At 57.1% G+C, this 14,272-nt stretch overlaps 1 protein-coding gene across 1 annotated transcript in view; it reads right to left on the bottom strand.

The window, feature by feature from the left end:
• The window catches only part of EML1 (EMAP like 1), a 169,898-nt gene extending 158,062 nt beyond the window's left edge, over nucleotides 1-11,836 (bottom strand). The window contains exon 1 of the mRNA XM_030319948.1: nucleotides 11,637-11,836. Within this exon, the coding sequence (XP_030175808.1) occupies nucleotides 11,637-11,664 (28 nt within the window). The 5' untranslated portion in view covers nucleotides 11,665-11,836. The remainder of the gene's footprint in view (nucleotides 1-11,636) is intronic.
• Between the last annotated feature and the right edge of the window lie 2,436 nt (nucleotides 11,837-14,272).

The raw sequence follows: 14,272 nt of genomic DNA, 5'->3' as shown, positions 1-14,272 counted from the left end.
CCGGGAAGCCATCCCTGTAACTCTCGAGCCCTCGCACACGGTTCACCGGCCTCTCCTTGTCCATCTGCTGATTTGTCTTTCTGTCCAGCTGTGACAGACCATCCTCTGTGCCCCCAGGACCCAGCAGTGGCCTGGCCAACAGCAGGTGCTCAGGACGTGATTAGCGGTTAAGTGAGCAATTACTTACAGTTTCTTTTCTTTTCTTTTTTCGTTCCCCTTCACAGACCCTAGAACTTCACCTGAAACACCTCTAGAGACACCTGCTCTAGACCGGTTCGTTTCACAGACGGGGCAACTGAGGAAGGCGGGAGGCGGGGGAACTAATTCCTGTCCGGCATCTTCTCTGGGCCGGGCACCAGCGTCTGGGCAGGGTGACGTCTCCTCTGGCCACCCCCAGCTTCTGCGAGACCCTTGGTGGCTGTCCCTTTCTGGACAGAGGTCACAGCCCCGAACTGAGGCTGTGGCTTGCTAGGACTCTCAGCTTAGCCTGAGTCTTTTCGGAGACAACTGACTTGGTACCTGCATTTCGTAGAAAGATTAAAAGGGTTTCTGAATCCAAAAACTTCCTTTTCTGTTTCAAAGGAAAAGCCTGGAGAGCCCAGAGAGGAGAAATCTGTGGGGGGGGGGGGGTGGGGGGGGGATCTGAGACCCTCAGACTGTCTCCCTGGGTCCCCAGCCAGAGCCCTGGGAGGCCGCAAGCTTCTGGGGAATCCTGTGTCAGGGCTGAAGATACCAGGCTCCAATCACAGGATCCTTTGAAAGTTACCATTACCATATATGGGGAGGGGGTCTTCGCAGATGTAATTAAATTAAGGATCCTGAGATGGGGGAGGGGGGACTATCCTGGGTACTTATAAGAGGGAAGCAGGGGCGCCTGGGTGGCGCAGTCGGTTAAGCATCCGACTTCAGCCAAGTCACGATCTTGCGGTCCGGGAGTTCGAGCCCCGCGTCGGGCTCTGGGCTGATGGCTCGGAGCCTGGAGCCTGCTTCCGACTCTGTGTCTCCCTCTCTCTCTGCCCCTCCCCCGTTCATGCTCTGTCTCTCTCTGTCCCAAAAATAAATAAACTTTGGAAAAAAAAAATTTAAAAAAAAAAAAAAAAAGAGGGAAGCAGACAGAGATCTGAGGCACAGAAGGGGGACCATGTGGCCCCAGAGGCGGGGATGGGAAGGATGCGGCCACAAGTCAAGGAGAACGACCCCAAGCTGGAAGGGGCCAGGGACGGACTCTCCCCCAGTGAGAACACGGCCCTGCTGACATCTGGGCTTTCACCGCAGTGAGCCTAGTGTCAGACTTTGGGCCTCCCGACCTGCGAGAAAATTAATTTCTGTTTTTTTTTTAACGTTTATTTGTTTATTTTGAAAGAGAGAGAGTGAGCAGGAGAGGAGCAGAGAGAGAGAGAGAGAGAGAGAGAGAGAGAGGGAATCCCAAGCAGGCTCCTTGCTGTCAGCACAGAGCCCCGCGCGGGGCTTGAACTCACCAACCGTGAGATCGTGACCTGAGCCAAAATCAAGAGTCGGACGCTTAACAGACTGAGTCACCCAGGCGCCCTGCGACAATTAATTGCCTTTGTTTTACGCCCCAGGAAATGAACACACGCCACAGCCCCACAGCCGGACGGGGCAAGAGCAGGAGGGCTTGGGGGGATAGCCGGAAGCTGCCGGGCTCACTGGGGCTGGGTACACGGCCGTCCTGTCTCAGACCGTGTGGTGCAGTCTACACCCCAGAGATGCCTCGGGGTCCCAGCACGTGGTGGTCCCAGGTGACTCGGCGCAGAGAAACAGCAACAACGGTATTCAGTCCAGCAGTCGTTCAACAAACATTCCCTGATGGGCGGCAGACGAGAAAGGCGTGGTCTCGCCCCCCACCCTGCCCTTGACCACATGCGCTATTTCATTCATGCTTGGCGGCCATCCTACACAGTATCATCGGCCTCATTTTACACACGAGCAAACAAAGGCCCAGAGAGACTCTTTGGCTTGCAAAGGTCACACAGCGCCAGGTAGCAGAGCTCAACGGCCTGTGTCCCTCTCTCTGATTCCCCAGCCACAATCCCGTGCCTGTCTCTCACCTGCTGCCCCGAGTGGCCTTGGGCACAGTGACAGGGCGAGCGAAGAGCCTGGCATTCCTGCCCGCTGCAGCACCCGTACCCTGCCCCAGAGTCTGGGGTCCCCTGGGGGAAAGACCCACCCTTCCCAGATGATAGGCTCAACTGAACATCCAGGGCCGTCAGGACGGGGCTCCGTGCGTTTCTCCCGCTGAGCTCCAGAGAGACCATGCAAGCTTCCCTGCGGGGCAGCCCGATGAGCCTTATCTGGAGGTGGATTTGTTTTCCACTCGTGATGACCCGATCGTGTTCCCTCACCTCCCGCCCGGCTCCTGGCTCGGCTCCTGGCTCAGGTTTCAGCTACACAATCAGCCTGACCATCGGCACCTCGGCCAGGCCCCAGGCTCCCGCCCAAGCTCACGGGAGGATGCTCCTGGCCTATTTCCAGAGCTCTCCATTGACAGACGGAAGCTTGTGAGTCCAGGAAGGGCAGCGTGACCAGCCTCGAGCGTAGTCAAAAGGAGGAGGCCAGATAACTTACGATAAGAACAACGTGCAGGTGTCTCTCACCAGAAACCCGAATGACGGGCCAGGCTTATCTTCCCGGAGCGTGCGGGCTGGACCCCTGCCTCATCTGCCTCTCCCCGGGGTTTGTGCGGACGCGGCCGGGTCACGTGGCCTGCCCAGCCCGGCAGCTGGGGAAGGAATCCCCCAGGGCCCGGCCAGTGTCAGCCAGCACGTTCTCTGATGAGGTCTGTCCTTTTCTAAATGGGCTTGGAATTTGCAGAAACCTCCGGATTTCCAGCTTCCTCCAAGTCCCCTCCCTCACGCCAGCCCTCAGAGGAAACACGTGTTGGGCAGCCCCTCCGCGCCAAGACCCTCAAACTATCTCACTGAACCCTCACCGCTGCCTGTGAGGCAGGCTCTGTTGCTGTCCCCATTTTACAGATGAAGATCATGAGGCTTAAGGTCTCCGAGGCGAGAGGTGATGCCAATGAGGACACAGAGAGACACTCAACGCCATTAGTGACGAGGGAAAGGCAAGTCAAAACCACAGTGAGATCCCTTCACACCCACTAGGATGGTTGGAGGCAAGGGGACAACAGCAGGTGTGGCAAGGATGTGGAGAACAGGAACGCTCCTGCTCTGCTGCAGGGGCGTGCACTGGTGCAGCCACTGTGGGAAGCCGTCCGGGGGCTCCTCGGTTCAACGTGGAGCCACCCTAGGCTCCAGCAACGTCACCTCGAGGTGGCCGCCCAAGAGCCACGAAAACATCGGTTCGCACAGGAAGTCGGGCACTGGTGTCTGTAGCCGTGTTGGTCATGATCGCCGAAAAGTAGAAACAACCTAAATGTCCATCATTTAGGCTGATGGCTGGTTAAATAACACGTGGTCTCCCCGTACAAGGGGAGAGTATTTGTCCACAAGAGGAATGAAGCACTAAGACCACAATGTGGAGGGACCTAAGAACGTCACGAGGGGGCGCCCGGGTGGCTCAGTCCGTCGAGCGTCTGACTTCAGCTCAGGTCATGATCTCGCGGTTCATGGGTTCAAGCCCCGCACCGGGTTCTGTGCTGACGGCTCAGAGCCTGGAGCCTGCTTTGGATTCTGTCTCCCTCTCTCTCTGCCTCTCCCCCACTCATTCTCTCTCTCTCTCTCTCTCTCAAAAATAAACATCAAAAAAAAAAAAAAGTTATGTGAAGCGAAAGGAGCCAGTCACCAAAGGCCACGTATCGTGTGGTTCCATTTATAGGAAATGTCCAGAACGGGGAAATCCACAGAGACAGAAAGAATAGTGGCCGCCAGGGGCTGAGAAGGGCGGTTAATGGGCAGGGATTTCTTTTCAAGGCGATTAAAAAGTTCTAAAACTCACTGTGAGGATAGTTACACAACTCGGTGAATAGACCAAAATGCCCTGACTTGTACCCTTGAGGTGGGTGCACTGCGTGGTATGTGAATTACATCTCAATAAAGCCGTCGCCCCCCAACCAAAAGGAACGGTGCCCAGGGGGCCCCCAGGGCCCTGCGTGGAGCCCGCAGCCTGTGTATCACCGGCCGGTCCCTTTTTGCCTCCCTGTGGGGCTCCGGGGGACCTGCGCACAACTCCTCCGGCCAGCTGCCCCCCAGGGGCCTCCCCGGGCCGAGGCCCCAGCCCTTCCCTCACGCGGCGGGACCCACGCACACAGGACGCGCCGGATAAGCACCCCCGAAGTCAGGTGGTCCACTGAGACCACGGGCTCCTCCAGAGAGGAGCACTAAGAAGGATGTCTTCTGTCTTCTGCAAGTGCGCCAGGGCTTTGACATGTTTTTCCGCCCGAAACAAATGAGGCGGGAACTCTAGAGGGTGTGTTTACACTAGGTAGAGAGTTCTCCAGACAGTTTGGCTTAGAGGTTGGAACGTGGGGTCCAGGGCTGCAGGGGCATCTGATCCCCAGCACGGACTCCACCGACCCCAGCCCACATTCCGGCTTTATTCTAGCCGTTCGACTGACACCCTTGCCCCTTACAGAAGGGCTTAGAGACAACCTCCAGCCTTTGCAAACGATCTTTTAAAACCAGCTCTCGTCTCATCACACAAAACGACGTACGGCGTTCGCGGCCACGGCCCTCCGGTAGGCTGTAAATTCGTACTTAAAGTTGTTATTACAAGTACTTAAAGTTATTACAAGTCCAGCTAAACTGGATGCACAGCCTTTGTGTGGCGGTGTCGTGGGATCAAGGAAACAGTGTCTGTGTCAGAGAGATGAAGCACAGACTCATAGTTTACTTTCCAATACGTTTCTATGATCGTTTCTTTTTAAAAAGAATTTTTTTAAGTTTATTTTATCTATTTTGAGAGAGAGAGAGAGAGAGCGTGAGCACTGGAGGGGCAGAGACAGAGAGAGGGAGAGAGAGAATCCCAAGCAGGCTCCGTACCATCACCACGGCGTGGGGCTCGAACTCACAAACTATGAGATCATGCATGACCTGAGCCCAAATCAAGAGTCGGTCGCTTAACTGACTGAGCCACCCAGGCGCCCCTCTGTAATCATTTCTTTCTAATCTCAGACCCCGTCTCTTTATCCGTTGAGTTTGTTGATTAGACGGCCTCAGGAGCTATCCAGCCCTAACCCCCTCTTTGGCACCTTAGCAAATAATAAATCACTAGAGCTTTTTGGCAATTAGCAGCTCATGTTCCTCTCGGTTACGCCTTTCCTTGCTGGTGGTGTGGCCAAATTTTTCAGAAATGTGTGTTTATGCTTTTAAATGCAAATTTAACTCTGTGGGAAAGAACAGGTTTTGAAAAATCTTGCCCCTTGCTTTGTGATCTGCCTGTTGGAACGACTCACAATCTGCATTTCAGATGCTTCCAGACCACAGCTCAGACGATACGCTCCGAACATTTCATAATAAAAATAGATGACTTTTTTTTTTTAAGTCAACTGGGAACAAAAGTCAATGGGGGGCAGATACAGTGGTTCACGAGTGGAGGGCCGTACTCCGCCCTCTTGCCATTAGGTGTGGTCACGTGACTTGCTTGAGCCAGTAAATTCCAACAGTGGCAGCAGGGGCCACTTTTGCATGGGAGCATTTAATCGTCCGTGTGGTGTCTCTGTCTCTCTCTTTGCCTGCCTCATAACAGGGGAAACGTGGGTCCCTATGGAGGCATTCAGCTGAGACACCGCCTAGGTCACCCACCCTGAGAGTTACCCAGATCCGCAAAGGTCTTTGCATGAGCCAGAAGTTGTTGCCTTAAGCCACTGAGATTTGTTCTTTTCCAGAGCATACTGGACCCATCCTGAGTGACACAGTCGGTAAAAAACAAAGGACCTGTTTGGATGAATACAAAGATTTGAAATCAGCAGCTGTGGATGACGATGTGTATCTTTCACCCGTCTCAGCCACCAATTTTCGTATTTTATTCTGACTGCATAGATTCGAGAAAATACAGTCAAGTCGTTGCAAACACCAGCAGCTTCATTTTATTTTAAACGCATAATGAAGTTTTTAAAAAAATCCCTCTTGCTCTCTCAAGAATGCTCAATTAGAATGAACCCTGGGTGGCTCAGTCGGTTAAGCGTCTGACTTTGGCTCAGGTCGTGATCTCACAGTTCGTGGGTTCGAGCCCCGTGTCGGGCTCTGTGATGACAGCTCGGAGCCTGGAGCCTGCTTCGGATTCTGTGTCTCCCTCTCTCCTTCCCCCTCCCCCACTTGCACTCTGTGTCTCCCTCTCTCGAAAATAAACAAACATTTAAAAAAAAAAAACCTGTTTAGAATGAACCCAATCCCTTAAAAGAACAGACATGGTAACTTGCATTTCCAAGTTGAATTCCCAACAGCTTGTAACCTGTATATTCTTGTCATAAGCGTTAAGGCCCCCCGAAGGGTATGATGATAGGAGACTAGGATTCACTAGGCAGAGAGGGAAAGATTTGGTCCTGGGGTCCCTGGGTGGGGAAAAACACCTATTCTGGAACAATGCTAAGAGGGTCGGACCACAGCAAGCCCCCTCAGGCGTAAGGTTCCTCTTAAGAATGGAAGAGAGCCCACCTACCCCCCTCCGGTTTCCCCTCTGGAATGTGACCCAAGACCTAAGTATGGCCTTAGGCCACCCCTTACACAATGGAAACAAGCCAATGGGGAGTGGACAACCCAGTGCCTACAGCTCTCAAGCCAGCAAGGGTAGAATTTGGGAAGGAACAAGGAAGGGAAGGGGACACTGACCAGAACCTTATAAAACAAGGACCCTCCCCTATAGTCCTTGGTGTTCACTTTCCAATGTCCCTTCTCTGTAAAGACAGCTTTCTTCCTTCCAGATCTTATACTCTAATAAAGTTTTGCCTGCTGCTCATTTTGTGTCCCCCTTTTCCTTCGTTGAAGCGGTGAGACAGCGAACCCCCGGTATTGTGGTAAAAAATCCTGCAACACACTTCAGATTCTGGAGCAGGGACCTGAACCAAGAGGAGTGAAAGTTTACTCGTTTGCTGCTCAGAGGGGCTCGGGCCTGATGAGGGCCGGTGCGGAGCTGGGGCCTGAGCCCTGCCTCCTGTTGGGACACGGGACACGTGGGCAGGGCCACGTCACCTGTAGGACCCTTGGAGGCCAAAAAGGAAAGGAGGCTTGTTACGGGTCACACAGCAATGAACGCCACCCAGACATATCTATCCCCCGACACCCAACTTGTCCAGGCCGGAACCATTCAACCCAGACGGTCGAGGGTGGGCGCTCCAAGGGTGCAGGGCCCCCAAGGAACCGCAGAGTCAGGGGAGGGGCCCCGGAGGAGGCAGAGCTGCACTGAGGCCAGATGAGAAAGAGAGACAGCAAGCAGGGAAGGGGCAGAGAGAGGGGGGGGACAGAGAATCCAAAGCCGGGTTCAAACTCATGAACCGCGAGATCATGACCTGGGCCGAAGTCGGACACTTAACTGACTGAGCCCCCCAGGTGCCCCCCGCCCATGTGTTTTTACAGACCAACCCTGGGACTCTGCCAGGTCACCCCCGAACCCCTGGAGACGAGCATCTGTCCTGTGGACCTTCCCGATGGGGGCACCAGCACAGACCATGGCCTCCCTGCAGCCTCCCCGCTCCCACACTCCACAGTTGCCAGGCCCCCCCGGTCCCCCCGCCCTTCCCCTCCTGAATCAGCCTCACCCTCTCCCCTCAGGACCATCTTGCCAGCCTCCTCCTGGGCCTCTTGACCTCTGGATTCTCTAGTCCCTCTACCCCACACATGGAAGCAATCCGGGTACCCTCCTGGCTAGAGTTCTCACTGACTCCCTATTGCCCAAGAGACGAAACCCGAACCCCATTACTTGCCTAGAAAGGGGGAAGCCCTCATCACAGGAGGGGAGCCACCTAGAGAGCTGACAAGGCCCAGGGACCACGCCTGCCACCTCTCCTGGGGGAAGATACTTCCTCTCCAAGAGTAGGTCCTGAACAATGAAAATGTTTTGCTTTAATCTCCTTGTAGACACAGGCCCAGGTCCTGAGGTCGGTTGGTAAAACCCAGGCCAGGACAAGGAGGGACAGGGAAGTGGGGCTCTCTCTGGGCTCTGGGGGCGCCGGGAGGAACTGAGTGAGATACAGGTGGCCCACTCCAATGTCAGGCCCTGCACCCTCAGAAAAACCTTCTTGTTTCCAGGCAAAGAGAGATACTTGGGGATCCTTTGGGGGACCCCAGAGAGATGCTGTCGGCTGCGCACCCCCCCCCACCCCGCCAACCCTGCTGAATCACTTGGAACAGCTCCAGGACCCACAGAGCTCTGAGGGAGGTGATAAAGACAGGGGGCCTGTCTGCTGCTCACCGCACAAACACAGGGAGGCTGGGGCCCAGAGGGGGCACGGCATCGGTGGGAGGTTGCACAGCAGGAGAGAGAGAGTCCCTCTGTTGGCTGAGCACTTAATTGGGTTAGGGGTGTCCATCCTCCCCCCACACACACCCTTCAAAGCAGTGAGGAGACTCACCACTGAGGCTCAGAGAGGCTAAGTGGCTCACTCAAGGCCACAGACCCCGGGAGTGTTAAAGCAGGGATTCGAACCCTGGGCTCCCATGCACTCGCATTCAGTGCTCCTCTGAGACTACAATGGCCTATTCTTTGGTGCTTGGAACTGTAAAACTGCTTTGCTGGAAACCTTCCCAAACATGTGGGGACCGACAGCACAGAGGCTGCATTCCCTTCCTGCAGAGTTCTGCCGAGAGGGGCGGGGACAGACCACGAGGTCAAACGCAGGAAGAGACAACCAACAGACCCAGGATGTGTGGAGCCAGCACCTTCCGGCCCCTCTGTCCAGCCCCCCAGAGGGACACGGTAGGGCCCCATTTTGCAGACGAGGAAACGGAGTCTCCGCGGGGAAGTGGCCCATCCGTGCCCTGCTTCACTAAGGGGCAGAGCCAGGCCTAGAATCCAGACAACTGTACGGGAAGTACCTTCCTTGGACGTGCTGTGCGGGCTGGCAGCTCCCGGCGCAGGCGGGTTCCTGCTATAAATACAGTGTTGACTCCTGGTAACCTTAGCCTCCAGGCTCCCCTGTCCAGGCACAGGGCCATGAACCCAGGAGCCGACTGCCTGCCACTGTGCTCCTGATCTGTGAAGTTTTCCTGACACGGTGACAAGGCACCACATTTTTTTTTTTTTTTTAACAGGCTCCAAATTATTGGAGACAATGCAGAACTGGCTAGCCATCTCCAAAGTGGGAAGGGCTGCTGTTCAGATGAGAGCGCAGATGGCCTACGAGACCCCCAGCCCCCACCCTTGGGCGAGCAGGGTGGGATTTCCCGGATGGGGCTCTTGGTCTGGGTGTGAATCCCGACTCTACCGTAATTTACCAACGGGGCAAACTTGGACAAGTCTGTTTGCCTCTCTGAGCTTCGGTTCCCCCAGCTCTACAGTGGGGTTCATGCATGCCCCTCCAGGGATCGAACAATGTCTCCAAAGTGGCCGGGACACAAGACACAGCAGACCCCGTGTTCCTTTCATTTTCCTCTTTGGCTGCAGCTCATTTATTGGTTGAATGGTAGTTACAACAGCTACACCTGCTAACAGTAAGCCTGGTGTTATGTTAAATGGGTTACAGGCCTCCAGTCACTTACCCCTCGTTGGAACTTAAGGAGCTAATGTCCTATCATTGTTAACAGATGAGGAAACTGAAGCACAGTGATCCGGAATAATCTGCCCAAGGTCACACAGGTCACACAGGTCGTGGGTGGAGAGCGGAGAACTTTCCCAGGCCCGGGGATTCGTTTGTGCAAATAAGTAGAAATATTTCACAGCTGTCTCCCGGACCCATTCACTGCCGCGGGGTTGGCATCCTAGAAAGTCTGGCACTTTAGACGACACGTTCTAGGACCCCCCCCCCCCCGTAAACAAACACGCACCTTTGCCCCCAGGTGCTGTCTTGTCTTTACTCCTGCCAACCAGATTGCACTGAGAGTCCAACCCGGCAGAGACCCGAAAGCATCCCACGGTATTTTACAGGCAGGAGGCCAAGTCCTGAGCTTGCCAGAGGTGACCTTCCCAGCGAGGGTGGGCAGAGCCACGGTGGTACCTGCCGCCCCCCAACCCAGCTGACCGTCTCCTACACAGCCAAGGGGCAGTAAAGGCCGTGTCTCCTCCCAGCCTCCTGGACACACACACACACACACACACACACACACACAGCTCCCATTCCATCGCCCTGTTGGGCTAAATATTGTTCTGGCCCTTCCTGAAATACCCATCTACATGCGGGTGGTTTTACAAGCTGCTAAAAGCAGGGCCGTGTCCCTGGTGGAGGGAGAGAGCTATTCCGGGTTCGTGTCAGGTGTGGGCAGAGCCAGCCAGAAAGGGCCTGTCTGCTGCACACATCCCCCCGCACCCCCCCCCCCATACTGGCTCCTCGGCGGACAATTCCTGGCAGCCAGCACCACTGACGCCTGGCGGAAGAGGGTGAGGTCAGGCCATTTTTGTCGGTGTCCCCCTCCCCAACACGTACACACACACACACACACACACGCAGAGTTCCAATTCCAACTTGGCCAGGTCCAGGCGCCGGGATGGTCCCTCAGACACCATGCGGGGGAGGGGAGGGGGCACACTGCCGTCACTCACAATCTACCCCAGGACCCCAGGACAGCCAGACGTGCCCAGGATTCTCCACGGCGGTGCTTGGCAGATAAGGGATCCACGGGCCACTGCCGTGCCGTGTCTTAGGCAACAAGCCACAGCTGGAGGGGCCAGACCGGGATACACAGGCTCCTGAGCCTCTGGGCTCCTGCCCAGGACCCTCCACCTGCTGCTTCCACGAAGCCACCACCAAGTCCTCACTGCACACCCGGCACCAACAGATAGGCTTTCACCCGCCGGCACAGTGAACCTTCCCAACCACCTGTGGGTGAGGAACTATTACCACTGTCCCTTTTTTCACTTACGGGCTCTGAGCCTCAGAGATGTCCACCCCAGAGCTCGTCTTCAACCGGAAGGAGCCAAGGGTGGCCAGGCAGGGGCACAGGCAGCCAGTCCCCACCAGACCCCTTGCCCCGGGGAGGGCAGGGGCACGTGAGCAGACCCCAGTATCCGAGCACCCCTCTGCCTTTGCGTCCCTGGCCGTTTCCAACCTAGAGGATTTGGGGACCCGCGGGGGAGCCTGCCTTGTGCAGGCAGGCCGGGGGCTCAGAACTTCCTGGAGGTCTCAGACCTTTGGGGAATCAGATGGCAGCTGTAGGCTCCCCCACCCCGGATCAGTGTTCACACACACTCGTTTGCATGCGGTCGTGGGGGCCCATGGCACCCTGAGCCCCCTGAGGGGCCCAGTCCAGACCCTGCCGCACTGTGGGGGTGAGCTCCGCACCCCCCCCCCGCTGGTGGCGGGAGGGGTTTGCAGCGGCCACAGCCCCCTGCTCTAGCCCCATCGGGAAGGCAGGGGGTGCAGCAGAACTTAGCTTTGAAAGTCCAGTTCCCCTTCCAGGAGCACGGCCCTCCCCCGCCCCCCCCCATCAGGCATCAGGCTGGGAGGAAGGGGGTCCAGCCCCACAGCGGCCTGCAGCCTGGGGTGGGGGCGCCCGGTGCCCTCAGCGACCAGGAGCTTTGGCTCTGCAACCGGAGACGCGGTGGGTAAATATAGCACTGCCACTCACCGGCCGAGGGGCCCTCGCCGTCCGACATGGTGCAGGAGACGGGCGGGCAGCCGGCCACCAGCCTGCGGGGACGCTCAGAGCCGTCAGCGGCTGTCACCCACCTGGTGGGGCTTGGGGCTGCCGGGCCTGCTCTGCGTCCAGTCCCCAGGCAGCGTCCCGCCCCAGCCGGCCCGGCTGCCCCCACCGCCCCCCCATGCTGGGCTGGGCAGATAAGAACGCGCTCCAGAGCCAGGAGCCCGCGGGATTGGTGGATAAATCTGGGCACTGCCCTCCCCTGCCCTGGGCCTCTCCCGGGCTGCCTCGGAATGTTTCCTGCGAGGCTGCTGCGCCCCTGGGTGCTCGGGCAGTCCCCAAGAGCCCAGCCCCAGCCCTGGAGACCCCAGAACGCCCACAGCCTCCTCTCCCTGGGAATGGTTCCACCCGGCCAGTGAGTGGCTCTTACGGCCACTGGAGGAGACGACGGAGGGATGCCCCCACTGCGTCCGTGGCTGTCGTCTTAGCTCTCTGGAGCGGCCACGACCCACCCAAGGCCACCCGGCCAGTTCGGGGTGTGACCAGAGCTGGACTCTGGAGCCTGACTGTCTGTCTCCAAGGCTACGGGAAGGCGTGGCCCTTGCCTTCGTTGGGCAGACCAAGAGCAGCCACTTTTGGGCACCTTGTGGGGTGCCGGCTGCCCCACGTGTGCTGGGGGTGCTCTGGGGGGGGCGGGTAGAGATGGATCCCTGGGGGCAGCCATGTGACTCAGGGTCGGGCACAGAGTGGGTCCTCAGGAAATACCGGTTGGGAGAACACATCGCAACAAACACTTAGTATACACTTGCCGTGTGCTTGCCTAAGAGGCAGGGTGGTCCTTCTCTTGGGTCCCCACAAGGGCCTGGGCCAGAGACCAGGGCAGGGAGGCAAGTGGGAGGCTCTGGGCTCAGTTTCCAGAGGCATCGTGCCAGGGCCGGGCGTCGCTGAGCCCCCCAGGGCTTCCGGTCTACCCAGTTCTGCATGCAGGGCCTAGAAGGAGTAAAGTGGCTTAAAGAGAAGGAGAGAGGGTGGTGATCGACCCCAATCGGAGAGATATGGGAGGGCTTCCTGGAAGATCTGGCATTTGAGTTATGCCTTTGAGGAATAAGAAGGTTTTTTCAGGGGAAGAGAGGGCATTCCGGGAATAGAGACCAGCAGGTGCGTAGAAGAGCACCAGGAAAGCTCAACTGGGACTGGAGGGTGGCAGGTGTCCCCGGCAGGGGCTGGAGGTGATGATGATCCCGAGGACAGGTGGTTGACATTTGTGGAAGGGGTGGCATCCAAGGCTAGGGAAGTCAGGGGAGGCTTCTTGGAAGAGGGGGCAGACACTGTGCTTAAGGGTCCATGAGCCTCCAAAAGATGCGAGGGGCAGGAAACAGCATTCAGAGGCCCAGCGGCTCTTCAAAGGCACTGAGGCCTTGGGGCGCCTGGGTGGCTCAGTCGGTTGAGCGTCTGACTTTGGCTCAGGTCATGACCTCATAGTTCCTGAGTTTGAACCCCTCATTGGGCTGCTCATTGCTCTCAGTACAGAGCTCACCTTGGATCCTCTGTCCTCCTCTCTCTGCCCCTCCCCCACTCTGCTTTCTCTTAAAAATAAAACATTCAAGAAGAAGAAGAAGAAACAAAGGCACTGATGCCTTTCCCAGCTCAGACACCCGGGGAGTGAAGACAGGGGAGCCCAGGCCACCATGTTTCCGAAGGAACTGCCTTTTGGAGATGGGTGGGGGACAGCTGCAGTCACACAAACTGTCAGAGGTGACAGCAAAGGAATTCAATCCCTATACGGTGGCTCCAGGCCTCCGGGCCTTTGCCTGTGCTGTTCCCTTGGTCAGGAATTCCGTGTCCTCCCCCCATCTCCAACCCTGCGAAGCCTTGTCTGGCTGTCCCTGAAGGTGGGCCAGGCTCCCCTGTGTTCTCCACAAACCGACCTCACTGTGGCCAGTGCCACACCCTGGTTTTGTCCACCTCCTGCTGTCTGATAGTGAGCTCACTGTCACTGGAGGGATGTAAGCAGGGCTGGACAGCCACTGGACGAGGACACAGTGAAGGGAGTTCACTGTGGGGTTAGATTCAATGGTTTGGGGGCCCCTCGAGGGTGACCAGCTTGTGCTGGTTTCCCTACTTCAGCCCTGAAAGTCCTACCTGCACCCTGGGAGCCCTCGATCAGAGGCAAACCAGGACTGGGGGCCATCCTGGGTCCCTCCTGAGGTTTTTACGTGAGAAAAGACAAAAAAAAAAAAAAAAAAGGCAAGAGGAACTATCTCTGGAACCTCACAGTCCCACCCCTTCCTCCCCAGGATTTCCCCTCCTCCCTCCCCCCTCCTAACTCGATTCCAGGTGAGCTCTCTGGGAATGGAAAGGCAGCGGCCCTGTGCCTTGGGCGGGTGTGGGCAGGAAGCTGATGCAAGTCAGCAAGGAGAGGGGAGGAGAGGAGAGGGCCTCAGGGCCTCCCCACCTGCTAAGTGGGAGGAGTCTCACCTGCCAGGGTTTGAGGACTGATGGAGACAGGAGATAACGAAGCAGCGACAGGGCCACCAAATCTCCGCAGGTAGCAGCGACATCCCCAGGGAGGGGCGGGGCCGGGGGGGGGCGCTGGAACCCACCTGCAAGCCCTCCACTCAGCA

Source organism: Lynx canadensis, chromosome B3, assembly GCF_007474595.2.
Source record: "Lynx canadensis isolate LIC74 chromosome B3, mLynCan4.pri.v2, whole genome shotgun sequence".
NCBI classification, from domain to species: domain Eukaryota; kingdom Metazoa; phylum Chordata; class Mammalia; order Carnivora; family Felidae; genus Lynx; species Lynx canadensis.
The sequence above is the reverse complement of the archived record's forward strand: the minus strand, read 5'-3'. Positions and strand labels throughout refer to the sequence as shown.